Source organism: Callithrix jacchus, chromosome 2 (genome assembly GCF_049354715.1).
Source record: "Callithrix jacchus isolate 240 chromosome 2, calJac240_pri, whole genome shotgun sequence".
In the NCBI taxonomy this organism is placed as follows: domain Eukaryota; kingdom Metazoa; phylum Chordata; class Mammalia; order Primates; family Cebidae; genus Callithrix; species Callithrix jacchus.
The window spans coordinates 185456145-185478778 of NC_133503.1; the positions used below are offsets into that span (position 1 = coordinate 185456145).

At 36.5% G+C, this 22634-nt stretch overlaps 1 protein-coding gene across 10 annotated transcripts in view; it reads left to right on the plus strand.

Moving 5' to 3' along the window:
• Positions 1-22634, plus strand: part of CDH18 (cadherin 18) — a 1140329-nt gene that overhangs the window by 824906 nt on the left and 292789 nt on the right. For all 10 annotated transcript variants that reach the window (XM_078365644.1, XM_078365646.1, XM_078365648.1 and 7 more), the window contains one exon: positions 19943-20237. In XM_078365644.1, the coding sequence (XP_078221770.1) occupies positions 19943-20237 (295 nt within the window). The remainder of the gene's footprint in view (positions 1-19942; positions 20238-22634) is intronic.

Below are 22634 nucleotides of genomic sequence, written 5' to 3' on the forward strand. Positions count from 1 at the left end.
TCACAGAGAATGGGAAACCACTAAACTCTGGGCACATACATAGAAAACATCTAGTTTGAAGGGATTAGATGTGGATGGGTTGGCACTTTTAGAACCAGCTTATACAGTTGAGTTTGCTGAAATTTAGAATGAATGAAGAGCCAAATGATTCAGTAAGAAGCCTAGACAGGCATTAGATCAAGATGTATTCCTTTTGAAACTGTGGGAAAGCTCTCAAATATCCTATACAGTAAAGGATCAAACTCAAATTTCAGAAATAACACACTGACAAGCAGTGCAAATGGACTGGTTGGAGAGATGAATAGGAGCAGAGGTAATGAGACCACTTACAGGATAACTACAAAAATCTAAGCAAGAGAGTATTATGAATGAATGAACCCAGTGGTAACTATCATGGAGAGAAGGGGTGGATTTGGGAGACTTTTAAAAAGAAAGGATCACAAAACCTTTGAGCTTGTAGTGAAGAGAAGTGGTGAAAGAAAAATTGACATTAGCATATAAAATTTCAATCTTGGGTTACTGAGAGAAGAGTAAGGAAGCTCCAGCTTCTTACTCTGATAGACACACAAGAGAAGATACAGAATGAGTTCAGACTTGAAAATGAGTACTTTGGACTTTATTATTGAAAAAGTGCTGAATAAAATTTCCATTTTTAATGAACTTAATTGTGAAAAAAATTGTGCACAGCAGCAGACTTTGCAGAATTTTTATTTCAATGTGGAGAATTATATAAGCTCGACAATGGGTTGAGTAAACCCATTCTCTAGCACAGGAAAACTTTAAAAAGACACTCCGTTTTAACTGTGTTCCTTAGTTTGCCTCAACCCCCAGCTTTTCCCCATTCCCTGAATTCCCAGAGTGAGGACTCAGTAGCTCAGAGTTTTGCATTTTGTTATTTTGTGTTGAATTAGCTTCATCGTATTTTTAAATTTCCTCCTCTTTATAAAATTATGTTACTCAATAATCAGAAGGTGTTCGGAGACATTGGATCAGTTTCTGTCAAATAATATGGTTTAATTCAAAAGTTGAATAATTAAAAGAGTAAAATGTAATGGGAAATATCCAAACAAATAATTCTTGAATAACTTTTAGCTTTTTTGTTTGTTTGTTTAAAACAAAAAAAGAGAGAAACAGGACCATAAATTGAGTCTCAGTGTCATTTTTTCTGGAAAAGTTTTCCCTCAAGCAAAAGTGAGTTTCACTTCATGCCTTTATTGGAATATCGACTATGCTGTGGATCTCACTCTTTCTTGCTCACTGAGCTAAAAACTTCTTCAGGACAATGGCCCCTGTTTCATTCACCTTAGCACATCACTTGATACATTGTGGGGATGCAGTTAATTCTTTCTTGCATTCAATTGCATTGAATTGAATTTTAGCTGAGAATACACATGAGAATATATTGATACAGCCCAGAACCATGGATGGATGAAGGTAATAGAAATGACAGGGCTTAGGTAGGAGACATGAGAGATAGTCAGGGATACAAATCTTAAAAAAATTTAAGAAAGACTTCAATAAGCCATGCAGTCATTTGAGAAAACATTAACTGGAAATACCAGAAAACTTGATGAAATGGCCTATAATTATAGCTAAATTCAGGACAGAATTTATCTAGAATGAGCTCAAGAAAAGTCAAATTCGTATGCAACACGGAAGAACCAAGCAAAGCTTTGAAATAAGGTTTTTGAATTTTCCATTGAGTCTTAATATACTAAAAAAGAGTGGTAACAAATATTGACTTTTTCACATAACTGGCACAAATAAAACCCATGACCTTTTAAAAGATAGTAACTATATATATACACACACATATATAGTTATAAAGATATATATATATATATATACACACATATATATGAAGAAATAGAAGCCCAATTAATCATTTAAAACTATGACAGATGCATAAAGGGAATTGACAAAGTCACTGCAGCATAGTTTCCTTTCCTACCCTCCCTGAAGTGACTCATGCCTTGGTTATGTTCTTCCTTAACTTGATACATGTTTATGTTAATAAATATGAATACAGCATATATGGAGTTTTTATTATATGTAACTTTTAGCAAAATACAATCTTACATTGTAAATTATATTATACCATGACACGATTTTCTCAACAACACATTATGGATAGTTCTTCAAAGCTATCACATTTATACTATTATTTTAATAATAATTCATATTTCCTCTAGTATTTACCCTCCAGCCAGATATTTACATTCTTTGTCTCTCAAATAATCAACAATGATTATTCCTATATAACTCTCCTTGCATATTTTTTTATTTCATTTCAGGACACTAATATGCTTTCAATTTTTTGTCTATTTCTGGTTGTACTTTCTCAATATTTTTCTGATCTCCTTGGCTTTTTAACTGTGAGGCATTACAGGCTTCTAAATTAAATTCTTCTCACCTATTCTTATTTTAGTGTTTAGTTCATCCAGGTTCATTGCTTTAAATGCTATCTTTGTGTCATTGTTGACTAAGTTCATAAGGCCAATAACAATTCTTTTGTGAACTTCAGACTGCATATACAAATGACTTCTCTATATATCTGCTGAGAACTTCCACAAAAAATATCACATTTAGCCTGCCTCAAACTGAGTTCTTGATCACTTTCAAACCTCCCATACCTGGATTCTTCCACATCTCAGTTGATTATAATTGCAGTTATGTAGTAACTATGGCTAAACACCAAACATTTGTGCTTGACTTCTTATTTGTCTTATACCCCATATCTACTCTTTGAGAAGCATTTGTTTGCTCTATTTTCAAAATATATTTATGATTGGATCATTTCTTTTCTTTTCTTTTTTTTTTTTTTTGAGACTGAGTTTCGCTGCTGTTACCCAGGCTGGAGTACAATGGCGCGATCTCAGTTCACGGCAACTTCCGCCTCCTGGGTTCAGGCAATTCTCCTGCCTCAGCCTCCCGAGTAGCTGGGATTACAGGCATGTACCACCATGCCCAGCTAATTTTTTGTATTTTTAGTAGAGACGGGTTTCACCATGTTGACCAGGATGGTCTCGATCTCTTGACCTCGTGATCCACCCGCCTCGGCCTCCCAAAGTGCTGGGATTACAGGCTTGAGCCACCGCGACCGGCCTGGATCATTTCTTATTCCTTTCACTAATACCATCCTGGCCCCTGCTCCCATCAACAACCTTGTGTTTACTGCTGTAGAATGATCTCATTTCTCCTTGCTTTTCACTTTTGTACTCCACTGTTTCTTTCTGTTCCCAATATTGAAGCCACAGTGATCCTTTTCAGATGTAAATTGTGTATAAAGTAACACTGCTCTAGACTCTGCAGTGTCTCCCCATCCTGCAATACGTCCCACAATGATCACATTTCTATTTATTTCTCTGATGTCTTCTCTGCCTTCCTCTTTGTCCATGCTCCTTTGGTCACTTTGGCCTTCTCACTATTTTTGGAATCTGCTAAAATATTTCTAAAATGGTCCTTTTACTCTTCATTATTGCCTCTGCCATAAATGGTCTTCCCTGAGATGTGCGTTGAGCTAAGTCCTTAACCTTCTTCAAAAATTTCCTAAAATGTCATTTTTTAATGAACCTTTTTGACTCTTTCTGTTAGTTTCCCATTGCTTCTTTAACAAATTAACACAAACTGAGTTGCTTAAAATAACATAAATTTATCATCTAACATTTCCCTTATGTCGGAAGTCTAAGATATTTCTCAGTGGGCTAAAATCAAGAAGTGTCTCAAGCTTATTTCCTTACTGTAGGCTCTAGATGAAGATTCAATTTTAGAAATCTTTTTCCATCCTCTAGAATCCTCTCTCTGGTTCATAGCTGTCTACATTTAGGAAACGGCAATGAAGTGCTGAATCAGTCTCATGCCTCGGTCCCTCTCTCTTGCCCAGCTAGGAAGATTCTTTCCCTTTAAGGACCCATTTAATCAGATTGTTCCCATACAGAGAAACCAAGATAACTTCTTCAATGTCCTTAAAGTTAGTCATTGCTGTGAAGTCCCTGTTACCATGGAAAGTAACATATCCAGAGGTTCCTTGAGTTAAGGCACACATTTTGAGGGGCCAATAATCTGCCTACTACACTCTCTTATTTAATATTGTAAGCTCTCACCTTCACCCCAACCACCTCTGATACCCTTCTTCTTGTCTGCTTCCTCTTTCTCTTTATTAAGCTTGTCTCTTTCTAGTATATTAAATATCGGTCATATCTTCTGCTTACTGTCTGCATCTCCCCAGTGGAATCAATGTGGACTCAGCAAAGGCAGGCGTCACTACCTCCTTTTTTCAGTAATATATTCAGGTGCTCAGCATTGTTACTGGTGCATGGTAGTAACAAATTTGTTGGAAGAATCAACTCTTTTTAGGAGTCCTTGCTAGATCAAGCAATATCTTACAGTGTATTGACAGATGAATTGATCAAAGGATTGATGCCACTTACGCTTTCCTTTTTTTTTTACAGTACAAATTGATTTATTTAAAACAGTTACAAAAAAGCACAACAAAATAGAGATTATCCTTAGAATTATTAATGCTTTGTTAAAGATCAGGTAGGATTAGAGGGTAAGAAATGGTATTGGGTGGAGGGAGCACCTGACTAGTTCTAAGGCTTTAGATACAATGCAGTTGATTACATATTAATTCAGCCATTACATACTGGGGATAGTAGATGGGGGATCAGTAATTTATCTACAGGGAACTCCTACCAGATCCATCCAGACCTCCCCAGTGCCATCCTCCTCCACTCCTTAGGACCCTAAAGCCACCTGGATGACAACATTCTCATCCTTCTTTCTCCACCCCATTCCCTATCCATATATTCTTCCCTCACCTAAGGTGCTGTGCAAGCTGAGAGCAGTCTGCTCTCTGCAGCTGGATCATATACTGTTTGGCTACAGGGATCCTGTGTGACTAAGAAGGTTGTAGGGGACAGCCTTATTTTAATACTTCAAGTTAGCCATGAGTACAGTCAGTCCCTTCCCCAACACAATCTAGATTCTCTTGAATGCAAGTTGCAAGTATCAAGCAAGTGAGGGATCAACCCTGCCTTCGGCAATACCAGCAACGCACTAACCACTCACAGCTCACAACTAAGTGCAAACTCCCTGTCCAGGGGTGGGTGTAAAACCACTATGTCATCAGCTTACTCTCGCTCTCTCTCTCTCTCTCTCTGAAGAACCTCAGTTCCCATGACAGTCATAAAGACAAATAAATGCTTGCAAGTTTGACGATAGGTAAAGGCACATGGGCTGCTGCCACACACGCTGCAGGCAGGAACCCAATTTCATCATTCATCTGCCCTCTCCTTTTATGTAGAATCGCTGCTTTCTTGTTGAAGAAGAAGTAAAATGAACAGTAATGGTAGAATGTTAATTGACATAAAATCATAATATACTTAAATGTGTGGGCAATAGAATTATGCAGTATTTTCCTGGAAATGTAGTTGTGTTTAATACACTGTTAGATTTTTTTCCTTTTAACCAGCTGTCAGACTACCACTTTTTTACTAGACTCTGATTGGGAGATTTTAATAAGACAGATTAATTCTGATAGAAAATAGGTACTCCTGTGCCCTATATAGATTACTCAAATTTCAATTCATTGGTCACATTTTGAGGGCTGACAACTAGCAGTGAAATTTTCAATCATTGCCTAACTCCTATGGTGCTCAAATATCTAACATATTTGGATGAGACTATTTCAAAGTAGAGCTGATGGGGACAGAATTATGACAACTTAAAATTTTACTTTTAAGTTTTGTGGGGTTTTTCAAATCTTGAATGTTAATACCCTCAATCTGAAATTCAGAGGATAATAATGTTAAAACAAGCCTTGCTTTCTGCTCCTTTTCTTCTTCTTCTCCATATTCACTTGTTTCCTTCTCCAAAAATACATGTAAATCTGTTAAAATCTAAACACCAAAATTAATGAAAGAGATTTCTGCATTCTGATGTATCCAGTTAAACAAATAAATACTCACCCTCATCTAATTTCTTAACTTTTTGATTATATTTAATTATCATGAGTATTATGGTTAATCTAAGCATTTTAAAGGGTTTATTTTCAATTTTTAAATTTTTTCATAGGTTATTGGTGTACAGGTGGTGTTTGGTTACATGAGTACATTCTTCAGTGGTGAGACTTGGTGCACGTATCACCATAACAGTGTATACTGCACCCTATTTGCAGTCTTTTATCCCTCGCCCTGACTCTCACCCTTCCCCCCAAATCCCCAAAGTCCACTGTATCATTCTTATGCCTTTGTGTCCTCATAGCTTAGCTCTGACATATCGATGAGAACATACATATGATCTTTGGTTTTTCACTCCTGAGTTACTTCACTTAGAATAATAGTCTCCAATCTCATCCAGGTCATTGTGAATACTGTTAATTCATTCCTTTTTTGGCTGAGCAGTATTCCATTGTGTATATATACATACCAGAGTTTCTTTATCTACTCGTTGATTGATGGGCATTTGGTTTGGTTCCATGATTTTGCAATTGCAAATTGTGCTTCTATAAACATGCGTGCGAAAGTGGTTTTTTTTTTTGTATAATGACTTCTTTTATTTCTTTTACTCAGTAGCTGGATTGGTTTATCAAATAGTTCTACTTTTAGTTCTTTAAGGAATCTAGTTTAGATTACCATCAGCAGTGTAAAGTGTTCCCTGTTCACCAGATCCATGCCACGTCTAATGTTTCGTTGTTGCTGTTGTTGCTGATTATGGCCATTGTTGCAGAAGTAAGATGGTATCACGATATGATTTTGATTTGCATTTCCCTGATCATTAGTGACGTTGAGCATTTTTTGTATATTTCCTGGCCATTTGTATATCTTCTTTTGAGAGTTATCTGTTTATTTCCTTAGACCACCTTTTGATCGACTGTTTGTTTTTTTCTTAGGGATTTGTTTGAATTTATTGTGGATTCTGGATAGTAGTCCTTTCTCACAGGTATAAATTCTAAATATTTTCTCCCACTCTGTGGGTTGTCTGTTTAATCTGCTGACTGCTCCTTTCACCATGCAAAAGCTCTTTATTTTAATTAAGTTCCAACTACTTATCATTGTTTTTATTGCATTTGCTTTTGGATTCTTGGTCATAAAATTCTTTTGTAAGCCAATGTCTGGAAGGTTTTTTTCAATGTTATCTTTTAGAATTTTTATAGTTTCAGCTCTTAGAGTTAAGTCCTTAATCTATCTCGAGTTGATTTTTGTGTAAGGTGAGAGATGAGAATCCACTTTCATTTTCCTACATGTGGCCAATTATCCCAACACCATTGTTGAAAAGAGTTTTCTCTGCTCACGTTATGTTTCTGTTTGCCTTGCTGAAGATCAGTTGGCTAAGTATTTGGATTTATTTCTGGGTTCTGTATTTTGTTCAGTTGGCCTATGTGCCTATTTTTATACCAGTACCATGTTTTGGTGACTATGGCTTTATAGTATACTTTGAAATAAGGTAATGTGATGCCTCCAGATTTATTCTTTTTGCTTAGTCTTGCTTTGGCTATGAGGGCCTTTTTTTTCTGTCCATGTAAATTTTAGAATTGTTTTTTCTAATTCCATGAAGTATGATGGTGGTATTTTGATGGGAATTGCATTGAGTTTGTAGATTTTTTTTGGCAGTATGGGCATTTTCACAATATTAATTCTACCTAACCATGAGCATGGGATGTGTTTCTATATGTTTGTGTCATCTATAATCTCTTTCAGCAGTGTTTTGTAGTTTTCCTTGTAGAGGTCTTATGCCTCCTAGGTTAGGTATATGCCTATGGTTTTTATTTATTTATTTATTTTGGCAGCTATTGTAAAAAGAGTTGCATTCTTCATTTGATTCTATGCTTGGTTGCTGTTGGTATATAGCAGAGCTACTGATTTGTGTACATTAATTTTGTATACAGAAACTTTGCTGAGTTAGTTTTTCAGTTCTAGGAGCTTTCTGGAGGTGTCTGTAGGGTTTTCAAGGTAAACAATCATATCATTAGCAAACAGTGGCAGTTTCACTTCCTCTTTACCAATTTGGATGCTTTTTATTTCTTTCCCTTATCTGATTGCTGACTTTGATTCTGGGGGACCCAAAACATCATAGTGGTCCTCCAGTTAAATTAGGGGCTTATGGATGTCAGGTAATTAATGGAGTTTTAGCTCAGGTCTGACTTACAGTGGGCCCAGTGAGTCCCTGGACATGGCTGTGGTAATTTCCTCAGTGCCAGAATCCATTATTGGCATACACATACTTAGGAGGCAGAACTCGCACATTGGCTTTCTGACTGGTAGGGTGAGGGTTATTATGGTGGGAAAGGCCACCATAGAGCTGCCTCTACCTAGAAAAATAGTAAATCAAAAACAATATTGCATCCCTGGAGGGACTGTGGATACTAGTGTCACCATAAAGGAGTTGAAAGACACAAGGGTGTTGATTCCCACCACATCCCCATTCAATTCTTCCATTTAGCCTATGCTTGATAGATGAATCTTAGAGAATGACAGTGGATTATCACAAGCTTAACCAAGTGGTGATTCCAACTGCAGGTGCTGTACCAGACGTGGTTTCATTGTTTGAGCAAATTAACACATTCCTGGTGCCTGGTATGCAGCCATTGACTTGGCAAATGCCTTTTTCTCCTTTCTTGTCCATAAGGCCCACCAGAAGCAATTTGCTTTCAGCTGGCAAGGCAAGCAATAAACCTTTACTGTCCTATATCACAGATATATCAACTCTCTGGTTTTATGTTATAATCTTATTCAGAGAAACTTTGATGACTTTTTACTTACACATGATATCACACTGGTCCACTAAATTGGTAACATTATGCTGATTGGATCCAGGGTGCAAGAAGTAGCAAACACAGTGGACTTATTCGTGAGACATTTGCATGCCAAGGATGGGAAATAAATTCGACTACAGTTAGGGACCTTCTACTTCAGTAAAATTTCTAGGGGTCCAGTGATGTGGGGCCTGTTGAGATATTCCTTCTAAGGTGAAGGGTAAGTTGCTGCATTTTTCTCCTCCTATAACTAAGACAGAGGCACAATGCTTAGTGGGCCTGTTTGGATTTTGGAGGCAACACATTCCTCATTTGGGTGTGTTACTCCAGTACATGTATTGAGTGACCCGAAAGACTGCCAATTTTGAGTGGGGTCCAGAACAGGAAAAGGCTCTGCAGCAGGTCCAGGCTGCTGGGCAAGCTGCTCTGCCTCTTGGGCCATAGGATCCAACAGATCCAATGGTGCTTGAGGTGTCAGTGCCAGTCAGGGATGCTGTTTAGAGCCTTTGGCAGGCCCCTATAGGTGAAGCACAGTGGAGGCCACTATGATTTTGGAGCCAGACCCTGCCACCTTCTGCAGATAAGTACTCTCTTTTTGAGAGATGGCTCTTCGCCTGTTACTGGGCTTTGGTGGAAACTGAATGTTTGATTATATGTCATCAAGTCACCATGCAACCTGAACTACCTATTATTAACTAGGTACTTTCCAACCTGTATAGCTATAAAGTGGGTCATGCACAGCAGCATTTCATCATCAAATGAAAGTGGTTATATGATCAGGCTCAAGCAGTTCCTAAAGGCATAACTAAGTTACATGAGGGAGTGGCTCAAATGCCCATGGTCTCCACACCTGCCACCGTGCCTTCTCTTCCCCGTCCTACACAATGGCCTCATAGAGAATTCCCTATGATCAGTTGACAAAGGAAGAGAAGACTCAGGCCTGTTTCACAGAAGGTTCTGCACGATATTCAGGCAACACCCTTAAGTGAATAGCTGCAGCACTACAGCCTCTTTCTGGAACATCCCTGAAGGACGGTGGTGAAAATAAATCTTCCCAGTGGACAGAACTTCGAACAGTGCACCTATCTGTGCACTTTGCATGGAAGGAGTAGTGGCCAGATGTGCGATTATCTACTGATTCCTGGGCTGTTGGCAATGGTTTGTCTGGATGGTCAGAGACTTGGAAGAAGCAGGATTGGAAAATTTATGACAGAAATTTGGGAAAAAGGTATGTGGGTGGACCTCCATGAGTGATCAAACACCAAAGATATTTGTATCCCTTGAGAGTGCTCACCAATGGGTGACCTCAACAGAAGAGTTTTAACAATCAAGTGGATAGGATGACCCAATCTGTGGACACCACTCAGCCTCGTTCCCCAGACACCCCTGACATGGTCCAGTGGACCCATTAACAAAGTGGCTATGGTGGCAAGGACTGAGGTTATGCATGGGATCAGCAACATGGACTTCCACTCACTGAGGCTGACCCCAGTTTTCCAGCAGCAGAGACCAATACTGAACCCTCGATATGGCACCATTCCTCAGGGTGATCAGTCAGGTACCTGGTGGTAGATTGATTATACTGGACCTCTTCCATCATGGATAGGGCAGAGGTTTATCCTCACTGGAATGGACACTTACTCTGGATATGGGTTTGCCTATCCTACATGCAGTGCTTTGGCCAAGACTACCATCCTTGGACTCATGGAATGCCTTAACCACCATCATGGTATTCCATAGAGCATTGCCTCTGACCAAGGCACCTTACAACTAAAGAAGTGTGCAGTAGTGGGCTCATGCTCATGGAATTCACTGGTTTTACCATGTTCCTCATTATTCTGAAACAGCTGGATTGATAGAATGGTGTAATGGCCTTTTGAAGTCACAATTACAACACCAACTAGGTGACAATACTTCACAGAGCTGAGGTAAAGTTCTCCAGAAGGCCATGTATGCTCCAAATGAGCATCCAATACATTGTTCTGTTTCTCTCATAGCCAGGATGGTTCCAGGAAACAAGGGGTAGAAGTGGAGATGGCATCACCCACCATCACTCCTAGTGATCCACTAGCAAAAGTTTTGTTTCCTGTTACTGCAATATTATGTTCTGCAGGCCTAGTGGCCTTAGTTCCAGAGGGAACGAAGCTACGATTCCAATGAACTAGAAGTTAAGACTGCCACCTGGACACTTTGGGCTCCTCTTACCTTTAAGCCAAGAAGCTAATATGGGAGATACAGTGTGGAGTGGGGTGATTGACCCAGACTGTCAAGATGAAATCAGTCTACTACTCCACAACAGAGATAAGGAACAGTACGCATGGAATACAGGAGATCCATTTGAGTGTCTCTTAGTATTATCATGCCCTGTGATTAAGGTCAATGAAAACTACAACAGCTCAATCCAGGCAGGACTACAAATGGTCCAGACCCCTCAGGAGTGAAGGTTTGGGTCACTCAACCAGGGAAAAAACTACGACCTGCTGAGGGGCCTGCTGAAGGCAAAGGGAATACAGAATAGTTAGTAGAAGAAGCTAGTCATCAGTACCAGCTATGACCACGTGACCAGCTGCAGAAATGGGGACTGTAATGGTCATGAGTATTTCCTCCTTCTTTTGCTAAAAATATGTTTGTACATGTATACACTTGTATAATGAAAATTTATTTATTTTATATCCTTTTCCTTTATCATGTGGCATAAGATTTATTGACTTCATATCAGCATTTAAGTATTGTTAACTTTATGTAATAGTATGTGGTTAAGGATTGGTGTGTTTCTGATTTTAAGAAGGATAGTTGTATTAGGTTAGGTTTAAGTATGACCTTATTATTATCTTTATTTGAAGATTATGCATGATTTCAGGAGATGTCTATGCATTCAACTTGACAAGGGGTGGACTTGTGATGGTTAATACTGAGTATCAACTTGATTGTATTGAAGGATACTAAGTATTGATCCTGGATATGTCTGTGAGCATGTTGCTAACAGGGATTAACATTTGAATCAGTGGGCTGGGGAAGGCAGATCCAGCTTTAAACTGGTGGACACCATCTAATTAGCTGCCAGCAAATATAAAGCAGTCAAAAAAATGTGAAAAGCTGAGACTGGCCTAGTCTCCCAGCCTACACCTTTTTCCTGTGCTGGACACTTCCTGCCCTCAAACATTGGACTCCAAGTTCTTCAGTTTTGGGACTTGGACTGGCTCTCCTTGCTCCTCAGCTTGCAGACAGCTTGTTGTGTGATGTTGTGATTGTGTAAGTTAGTACTTAATAAACTCCCCTTTATGTTTATATAGACTATATGTATATTCTTTAAGTTCTGTCCCTCTGGAGAACTCCGACTAATACAGTAACCTTGAATGATCTTTTGTATTTCTGTGGTGTCAGTGGTAATATCTCCCATTTCATTTATTATGGAGGTTATTTGGATTTTCTTTCTTCTTTTCTTGGTTAATCTTGCTAATGATCTATTAATTTTATTTATCTATTCAAAGAAACAGCTTTTTATTTTGTTTATTTGTTTTATGTTTTTGGCTTTAATTTCATTTAGTTCTGCAGTGATCTTGGTTATTTCCTTCCTTCTGCTGGTTTGGGTTTGGTGTGTTCTTGTTTCTCTGGTTTCTTGAGGTGTGACCTTACAGTGTCAGTTTGTGCTCTTTCAGTCTTTTTGATGTAGGAATTTAGGGCTATGAACTTTCCTCTCAGCACTGCCTTCGCTCTGTCCCAGAGGTTTTGATAGGTTATGTCACTATTTTTTAGTTTGAAGAATTTTTAAATTTTCATCCTTTCATTTTGACCCAGTGATCATTAGGGAACAGGTTATTTAATTTCCATGTATTTGCATGGTTGATTTCCTTTTGAAGTTGATTTCTAGTTTTATTCCACTGTGGTCTGAGAGAGTGCTTGATATACTTTCAATTTTCTTAAATGTATTGAGGCCTATTATATGGTCTATTTTAGAGAAAGTTCTATGTGCTATTGAATAGAATGTGTATTCTGTAGTTTTTGGATGGAATATTCTGTATTCTCTGTTAAGTCCATTTGGTCCAAGTTAGTTTAAATCCGGGTTCCTTGTTGGCTTTCTGTCTTGATGACCTGTCTAGTGCTGTCTGTGAAGTATCAAAGTTCCCCAGTATTATTGTGTTACTGTCTGTCTCATTTCTTAGGTCTATTAGTAATTATTTTGCAAATTTAGAAGCTTCAGTGTCAGGTGCAGTTATCTTTAGGATTATTATATTTTCCTGTTGGACAAGGCCTTGTACCATTATATAATTTCCCTCTTTGTCTTTTTTAACTGCTGGTACTTTAAGGTTTGTTTATTTTTTCTGATATAAGATTAGCTACTTCTGCTCACTTTGGGTGTCCATTTGCATGAAATGTCTTTTTTTGCCTCTTTCATTAAAGTTTATGTGAGTCCTCATGTATTAGGTGAGTCTCTCGAAGGCAGCAGATAGTTGGTTGGTGAATTCTTATCAATTCTGCAGTTCTGTGTCTTTTACGTGGAGCATTTAGGCCATTTACATTCAATGTTAATATTAAGATGTGAAGTGCCATTCCATTCATAATACTATTTGTTGCCTGTGTACCTTGGTTTTTTTGTTTGTTTTTTAAATTGTGTTTTATTTTATACATCCTGTGAGATTTGTGAGGTTCTGTTAAAGAGATTCTATTTTGATGTGTTTCCAGGATTTGCTTCAAGATTTAGAATTCCTTTTAGCAGTTCTTGTACTGGTGACTTGATAGTGGTGAATTCTCTCAGCGTTTGTCTGAAAAAGAAAAAAAAACTGTATCTTTCCTTCATATATGATGCTTAGTTTCATGGGATACAAAATTCTTGGCTGATAATCATTTTGTTTGAGGAAGCTGAAGATAAGGCCCCAATTCTTTCTAGCTTCTAGGGTTTATGCTGATAAATCTGCTGTTAATCTCCTAGATTTTTCTTTGTAGGATAGCTGGTGCTTTTGTCTCACATCTCTTAAGATTCTTTCCTTCATCTTAACTTTAGATAACCTATGCATTGCCACAACACATAACAGTGTGCTTATGCAATGATCTTTTTGTGTTGAATCTCCCAGGTGTTCTTTGCACTTCTTGTATATGGATGTCTAGGTCTCTAGAGAGACCAAGGAGGTTTTCCTGAATTTTCCCCCCAAATATGTTTTTCAAAGTTTTAGATTTCTCTTCTTTCTCAGGAACACTGATTATTCTTAGGTTTGGTCATTCAACATAATCTCAGACTTCTCTCAGACTTTGTTCATATTTTCTTATTTTTTTTCTGTCTTTGTTGGATTGGGTTACTTTGAAGACCTTGTCTTTAAGCTCTGAATTTCTTTCTTCTATTTGTTGAATTCTATTGCTAAGACTTTGCAGAACATTTTGCATTTCTGTGTGTGTCCAGTGTTTTCTGAAGTTTTTACTGTTTTTTGATTGGGCTCACTTTTATCTGGTACCTCCCTGATTAGCTTAATAACCTCCTGAATTTTTTTTCAGGTAAGTCAAGGATTTCTTGTTGGTTTGCACCCATTGCTGTTGAGCTAGTGTGATTTTTTTGAGGGTGTTAAAGAAACTTGTTTTGTCATATTACCAGAATTGGTTTCCTGGTTCCTTCTCATTTGCGTAGGCTATGTCAGAGGGAAGGTCTAGGGCTAAAGGTGATGGTTCAGATTCTTTTGTACCATGGAGTGTTTCCTTGACATAGTACCTTCCCCTTTTTCTATGGATGTGGCTTCCTGAGAGCCAAGGTGTAGTGATTGTTGTCTGTCTTCTGGGTCTAGCCACCCAACAAGTCTACAGGCTCTGGACTGGTACTGGAGGTTGTCTCCACAGAGTCCTGTGATGTTCACATCATGGATACCAGCACCTTTTCTGGTGGAAGTGGCCGGGGGTGAAATAAACCCTGTGAGGGTTCTTCGCTTCAGTGGTTTAATGCTCTGTTTTTGGGCTAGTTCGCTTCCTGCCAGGAGGTGATGCTTTCCAGAGAGCATCAGCTGTGGTAGTATGGAGAGAAACCTGTGGTTGGTGAGGCCCTGGAACTCCCAAAAGTATATGCCATTTGTCTTCTCTTACCAGGATGGCTAGGGAAGTACCATTGGGTGTGGGCAGGGCTAGGTTTGTCTGAGCTCAGATTCTTCTTGGGCAAGTCTTTCTGTGGTTGCTGTGAGGGATAAGGGCAAGGTTTCCAGGTCAATGGAGTTATGTACCTAGGAGGATTATGGCTGCCTCTGCTGAGTTGTGCGGATTGTCAGGGAAGTTGGGGGAGCCAGCAGTCACAGACCTCACCCAGCTTCCATGCAATCAGAAGGGCTGCTCTCACTCCTACAGTGGCCCCCTAATAGCAATGAGTCTGTTTCCAGGCAATGGGCAAACAGGGCTGAGAAATTGCCCCTGACTCCGGGCTTCCCAGCTGAGAATGAAAGTAGGGCTCTAGTGCTTCCCCTGCCTGTGGAGTCTGCATGCTGGATATGTGTTCTCCCTTAAGTCCAAGCAGGAATGGACACTGCTTCCTCCACCCCTGTATTTTGCTTAGCTCACTAAATTTACTCTTGCTCTAGGTAAGATCAGAATCTACTCCCATAAACTAGACCTTCAGTTTCCTCAGTGGGGCTATGTATTCAGAGGTGGAGGACCTCCCTTTCCCATTTTCACAGTCTGGGCACTTACAGTATTTGGGGTCTCTCGGGAGCCAGCAGGAGCAATCTACTTCCTTGGAGGGTTTGTGGATACTCTTGGGTTTCCTGATTCATTCCTGCAGTCATTCTGCGGCTAAAATTCATGATTTCAGTCTCCACATGCTGCTCCGTCCATCTAAGTTGTAGCTGCAGTCTAGTCCTGACTTTCATCCCCTTGACGGATTAAATTTTTTTTAATAAAACTTTAACTCTTTAACATAACTTTTGTCACATTTATTGGTGTGTTGTTAAAAATTATGGTTAATACATGGTCCTTTTTCACAGAGACTGATATATTATCAGTTAGCAAGAGACTGTTACTGCTTAATATGTTTTATTTCACATCAGTTACTTATTAAGAGTTCAACTGATTTTTGCTTCATTTGCTTATACTTTAAGAATATAATAAGTTCTGGAATGAAGGATACATACTACTTCTCAGTGACATGTATGTCCTATGTTTTCACATTTTTTTCACATTCTAGCGTATATTTTTATGCTAGTTTTGGAGATAATGATCAATCATAGTGGAATTACTGTATTTCTACCATCATTTTTGGCTCCCATTGAAATATTATAAATATGTTTCCTACTTATAAACAAGTATATAAGTTATGTAGCCCAAAATATTACAGTTTTAAGTCAGTGACCTATCTTTTTAACATAGCTTAAAGTCCTAATTGAAAGCAACTTTCTAAACAAATGGCTCTGCCACCATCTTCTTAACCTTTGAAAGTTATTCTTCCCCAAGGGATACAATATTATTTTAATTGAGGAACTTTACATTACAGTAAAAGCTATAAATTTTTAGGTCCTGATCCTAATGTAGTCCAGGGTGAATAAATAGTTTTCTAGAGTAAATTTATGTGAGTCACATTGGCTTTCTAAGTGCCACAGGTTACTACTTAATGCTAAGGAAGTGACAATTTATTAAAGTAATGCTAGAGAAGTGTTCATTTTGCTTCACTAGGGCAACTGCATTTTATTTTCACACCTAATTTCTTTGCTGTTCTCTAAAGAGAAGTTAATTAACCCTACTTTATTAACCCCCAAGACTCTCTTCTTCCTTTAGGACGATATAATGTATGTCTTTCAGCATGAAAATACAGGCTACTTTGCAAAATCTCATGACTCTAAAAGTATATTTCCACTGCTGCGTGTTACAATAAGACCTTGCAACAGTGGTCTTGGAATTACGAAGCTGATAAAAAGGGCTCCATTGTATATGACTAAAATCAAGTTTATCTTCTAATTATTTTTACTTATTTCACTGTCAAAAAGTTGTGGATATCTCTTTTAAGTAGTCTAGTGGATAGCTAAGCTTGCAACCTATGTTTAACTGGTTACTGAATCAGTACCATGTCTGCATATGGAGTAGTTGTAATTTCCATGCTCTTTTTTAATCTCTTTCATTTGATGTCACATTGGTGACCCCATTCAGAAATGACATATTTCTATCATCATAATAATTCTAACCAGATTATCTCTATTAAAGAGATTTTTCTTCATTTCTCAAGTTTTCTATGCCTGTAACTACCTTTACTATTCGCCTATTTTGTTCATTTGTCGTTTCTTGACTTACACAACTTAATAAAACACCTCTCTTGAGTCTTAAAACCCATTTATTAAAAAAAAACAAGAGAAGGTAGTCAAGGTTTCTCTCAGGCTCCATACCTGTTGCAAAGTGTATATTGCAAACAGAACTGAGATTTGGGAATAGATGGGGTGGAGGAGAGGGAATCTTGAGAGTAAACCACTTTGCTACTTCAAAGTGGTTATCATCATAATCATATAAACTATTAGACAACTAAATAACTACTATAGTGGTTTCCCATTAGTGTTAAATGGGAACATGATTATTTCAAGATTAACCAGCCTAGCCAAGAGACTAAAATTTTATTAATAAAATGATCATCTACATGATTTAAAAACTCATGCTAAATATTCTTAGCAAGCAACATAATCCAAATACATTTTCAAGACATCTTGGTGTAAATTTCATTATATTTAGTGTAATGATTTCCAACAATATAAATATGATATTTGGTGTAATGTTATCCAACAATACAAATATTACTGAATTATAATCACTGATCTTACTACAATCTAGGTCCAAATTATTCATATTTTCTGAAGCATTTTTGCTATTTATTAGTTATAAAAGCTGTGTTTCTTAATTATAAAAGATGTATATCAATTATAAAAATGTTATAAATGTAGAGACAGATTCAAGTCTTAAAACTGATAGCCATAAAATTACTGAAATTTTTATTTTTACATCTTAATTACTAGAATCTATGTACAGTGTATAGTATATAAATTTTTAAATAGATGCTGTGGGTTAAACCTTTGCTACTTCTTTTATGTACTTCATCCTATTCTGCTTTAAATATACTTAGGTATCTGTAACATACACCTAACTATACACTTAGTATAACAAACTCTTTTATATTTTAGTGAAATTAATTTTATGGCACTTAGTTTTTGATTACTAACAAAATATAGTAATACAAAATTATACTAAGTGTACAGGTAAACTTAGTATACTACTTAAGTATATTTATATGTGTACGCACATACACATACACACACATACATATATGCATATATATGTATATACAGATACACACATATATATATCCTGAAGATGAAAGTCAATTTTCATCATTGTTATACTTTTTGAAATTGTTAAAGGCATAACACATTCTGAAAAAATATTTTAAATAGTTATAACTACAAAACGTAGATTTATAGTTTATGTAGAGTATAATAATATAATAATTACCAAACAATCTCACCTTTTGTTAGTTTAATGACAAATATTCTAGAAAAGGTTTTAGAAACATTTGGTAAATGAATTTGTTGATTTACTTTGCTATGTTTTGGTCATGGATTGATGCAAAGTTAGAGAATATGAAATAGGTTGCTCTACTGATACTTTGTAGGTATCTGCTTCATGAATGATGAATCTTTTTTTCTAGATACTAAAAGGATGTTAAGATACAGAAATAAACACATTTTCATACATCTACACAATTATATCACTCACTTTATTCTGCATTCTTCTTTTAGTGTCCAATTTACTAATGAAGTGTGAATCTTTGAAAACTGTGTTTTTCATAATTGGCTGATGTGTTTTTGCTCTTTACATAAGCATTTGTAAATGGTTTTATTAGTTGAATCTTACTCTGTGATCTTTCTCAAAAATTTGTCCTTGTAATTTTTCACGTTTTCAGTAAAGAAGTAAAATTATTCCCCTACTATTATTTGGGTTTCAGTTGCCCTAATTTTCCAGAAAAAGTCTTTTTTCTCATATTACATTGTCTTTTTCTGTATATGGCCTTTTCCAAATGTCTTCTGAGAGTTCAGACTTTAAAACCTCAAAAATTTTCACGTTACTATGGCAAGAAAACTGAAATGCTATGTGAACAAGGTTGTGTTTTTTCAATGTTTCTACGTGGCAGAAATGAAAAAAAGGTAAGTCATAGAGGTTATGTGACCAAAAAGGTTTAATATAAAGGATAACTCCTCAGACCACTTGGGAGAAACAGTCCTTTAAAAATGTATTTGCGATCTGAGAAAATACTGCTGTTATTTCTAGCTAGAAATATAGCACTGGCACACATGAAACTATTTAAGTGAATCTTGGTGTTACAGCAGAATCTTAAGTAAAAACTAGATGCAGTTTAGAGCATATACTTTGTTTGCATGACAACAAAGTGTATTATCTTAATATTTTAGGTATTTTTCTTATTGAAAGCCTCTAAGGAATCGTTACTTTTCTAATATCTATTCAAAGGATATTTGATCATTTTAATTTCAATAAGTGTGGATTTGTTAGTATATTTCAATTAATTAAAATGAGGGCCTATTTATGGACTAAATATGTTACTACTATTTAAATTTTGAGTTAAGTTTTATAATTCTTAAATAAAAATATCCTCTACCCCTAGTGTTTTTTATATTCTACATCAGTTTTTATATTAGAAGTGATTTCATTTTTTTTTCCAAATTATTAAATACATAACTGTGACTCTGACTTAAATGTGTGTTTTATGAAAATTTTCATAATTAATTTGAATCTCAATTTGTCCCACCATATATTTTTGTTTTAGTCTTAACATTGAAATAGAACGTCAAATAATTAAAACAAAATATATTATTTTCACAAGTATGGAAGGAAACAGTAATCTACTGGAAATTTATTTTCCCAACTTCATGGTAGTTAGTGAAATGTTGCTTTGGTAAAATTACAGGGGCTAATTTTGTTTTTATAAATATTGTTTATTAGTTTTTCTGAAATCAATAGTTGGATCTTTTAGACAAACCATGGTAGCAATATTCATATTATTAAGCAAGTGAAAAAAAAAAACAGTAGAAAAGTAGATATAATAGTAGCACACAGCTTGCTGTAAAGGGACGAAAAGTCACAATGAAAGTCATTATAAATAGGGAGTACAGAAAACATAATGTGAGGTTGAAATATAAACACATGCTAAATTATTCCATGTGTATTTCACAGCTGCACTCCAATTCTGACAAAGGTGATGGATCTGTCAAATACATCCTTACTGGAGAGGGTGCTGGGACTATATTTATCATTGACGATACCACGGGTGATATCCACTCCACAAAAAGCCTAGACAGAGAGCAGAAGACCCACTATGTGCTTCACGCTCAAGCTATTGACAGACGTACAAACAAACCTCTTGAACCTGAATCCGAGTTCATCATCAAAGTGCAAGACATCAACGACAACGCTCCAAAATTCACAGATGGACCATACATTGTTACTGTGCCTGAAATGTCAGATATGGGTAAGAAAAATCATTTTTATGGTTGTGAAATTAATGTATTTTTGAAAATCAGAGTCATCTTTAGAAGACCAATTTTTATTTGCATATGTATCTGAAAGGGCTATAAATATGAAATTTCAAAATATTTTAGTATTTTTATGGCATAAAGTGTTAAAGACTATTGAACCTAGCAATTATAATATTCATTGAAATTAACTTTTAATTATTTAAGTGTAGATAATAGTTGGATCTCAAGGGGAAAGAAATATTTATAAATTGAAAAACACCTGGAATACTTGCTTAATTGCTGTGATCTTCTGTCACATCAATTCTACATGTATATTGTTAAGAACATAACAACACATTCAATTTGATTATTTGCACAGAAGAACGACTATAGAGTGTCTGAAATTTGTGTCACCAGGTTTTTTAAGCTTTTAGTATATGGCCAATTTATAATACCATTAATAGGAGTTATTGCCACATTAATCAATAAAACTTTTCAGATATTCCTAAGCATTTACATACCTTATTTATTTTAAAATATATGATAACCCATGAAGTATTTTGAATATCATTTTAAACATATGCAAACTGGCATAAAATATTTCAATCACTTCTGCAAATTTACATATTTAGAAAATAGCCAAGGAGGCATTATTCCAGGTTCAACTGAATGCAAAGCCTACACTGCAGCCAATACAATCATGAGCCAGGCTTGAGTCCTCTAATGGTGTGGGGATTTTCCACCACTCACTGGTTTCTGTGGTGTGGCTACCACAGGTTAATTTATTTTTGTTTATTTTTCATCCAGTGTGATGATTTTTAAAAAGGTAATTAAGATAACATTCTTCTATGATAGTAATTTTTGACTATCTTTGTGAGACTCTAAGCTTTGTAATACATTTATTGAGTAAAGATTTTATATATTTAATTCTACTGCATATATGCGAGTATTGTTTTAGATTCAGGTTCTTATAGTCACTAATTAAATTAGCCTGTAAATTTGAAATATAGATTATAGGTAGGTAGGTAGGTAGATGATAGATAGATAGATAGATACAGATTTTTTTTAATGGACGATGGTAGCATCTTTTATTCTCAACTCCAGATTCCAGCTTACGTTAGTCTTCTTCAGCTAGGCAGGTAGCTCCTGCAGCCGCTGTAGGAGCTGGTAAGGAAGAGATAGTGAGGTCTTCTTCATAGCTGAAGTCTCAGGGGAGAAAGCAGTTGCCAAATTCGTTCTCTCTGGACCACAGCAGAACACAGGAACCCACCTGCAAAAGCCTACGACAGGCCCAGAATACTCTCAGGCTTATTGATCTCCAAGGAGAGTCGAGGGAATTAAAGCCTTCAGCATGATTAACCCTGGTGGGTGAGAGGTTGCATGGGAACTCAAGGACAGAATTATCTCTGCCTCATCAGGGCACTGACACCCACCAATCTAATTTTCTGACTTAGGAAGGCAGAGAGCTCTATGGTGCCCCGACTTGTGAGAATGCCCCTGGTGAGCTATTTCCAGAACAGGTAAGAGCCCCAAGGAGCACAAAGGAAACTGTAATAATCATAGTGGGTAAAGCATTAGAGAGAAAAACAGGTAGAAAGACAGTGTACTAAACAGTAGCTAATACTAGCACTGGCGGGCTTTTGTCGACACCACAAACAGATTTCTGTAACTCAAAGCCTTTTGCTTTAAACAAATAAGTAAGTCACAACAATAAAGAAAATGAACATATAGATTGAAGGCATGAATGGTCACTGATTAGACTCGAATTGTTGTCCTGGTACCTAAAATCATACCTGACTGGAAGAAGTAGCTAATAGCCATAGAAGAGAAGCATAAAATTATGGATATTATGGGAAAGAGAAAGGAGATTTAGAGAACATATTCATTAGGCCTGTTGTGTGAATAACATGTGTTCCTAGAGAAAAATAAAGAGCAAAATGGAGGAAAGGAACAATCTTAATTTTTCTTGAAGTGAACAATATACTGACTTTACAAGCTTAGTAGTTTCAGGTTCCAGAAAGAGTTAATAGAATAAGAATCAAACAGGGAAACCCTGGTAAGGTTTGACAGCCTAATGAAAAGAAAACATTTATAAACATTCAGATTTTTAAAAATTAGCTATGACTAAAAATAAATATGTTCCCCTTACATTTATTATATGAAATAGAGAAATTTGATAGAAAGTTGAGTCCCATTCAGAGAAAACACTGAAACCCCAGATCTATTGTTCAGACAAATATGATCCATCTGCTAGGACAAAATAAATATTTGGAGAAGGATCTGGAGCGTCTATTCTCCTACCTAATTTAGAAAAACATTTGAGAAAATAGTTGAAATTAAAATAGTTGAAATAAATCAGAATAAAGGTCTAAAAGTAAAGGAAAATGACAAGGAGAGGAAAAATGTTATCA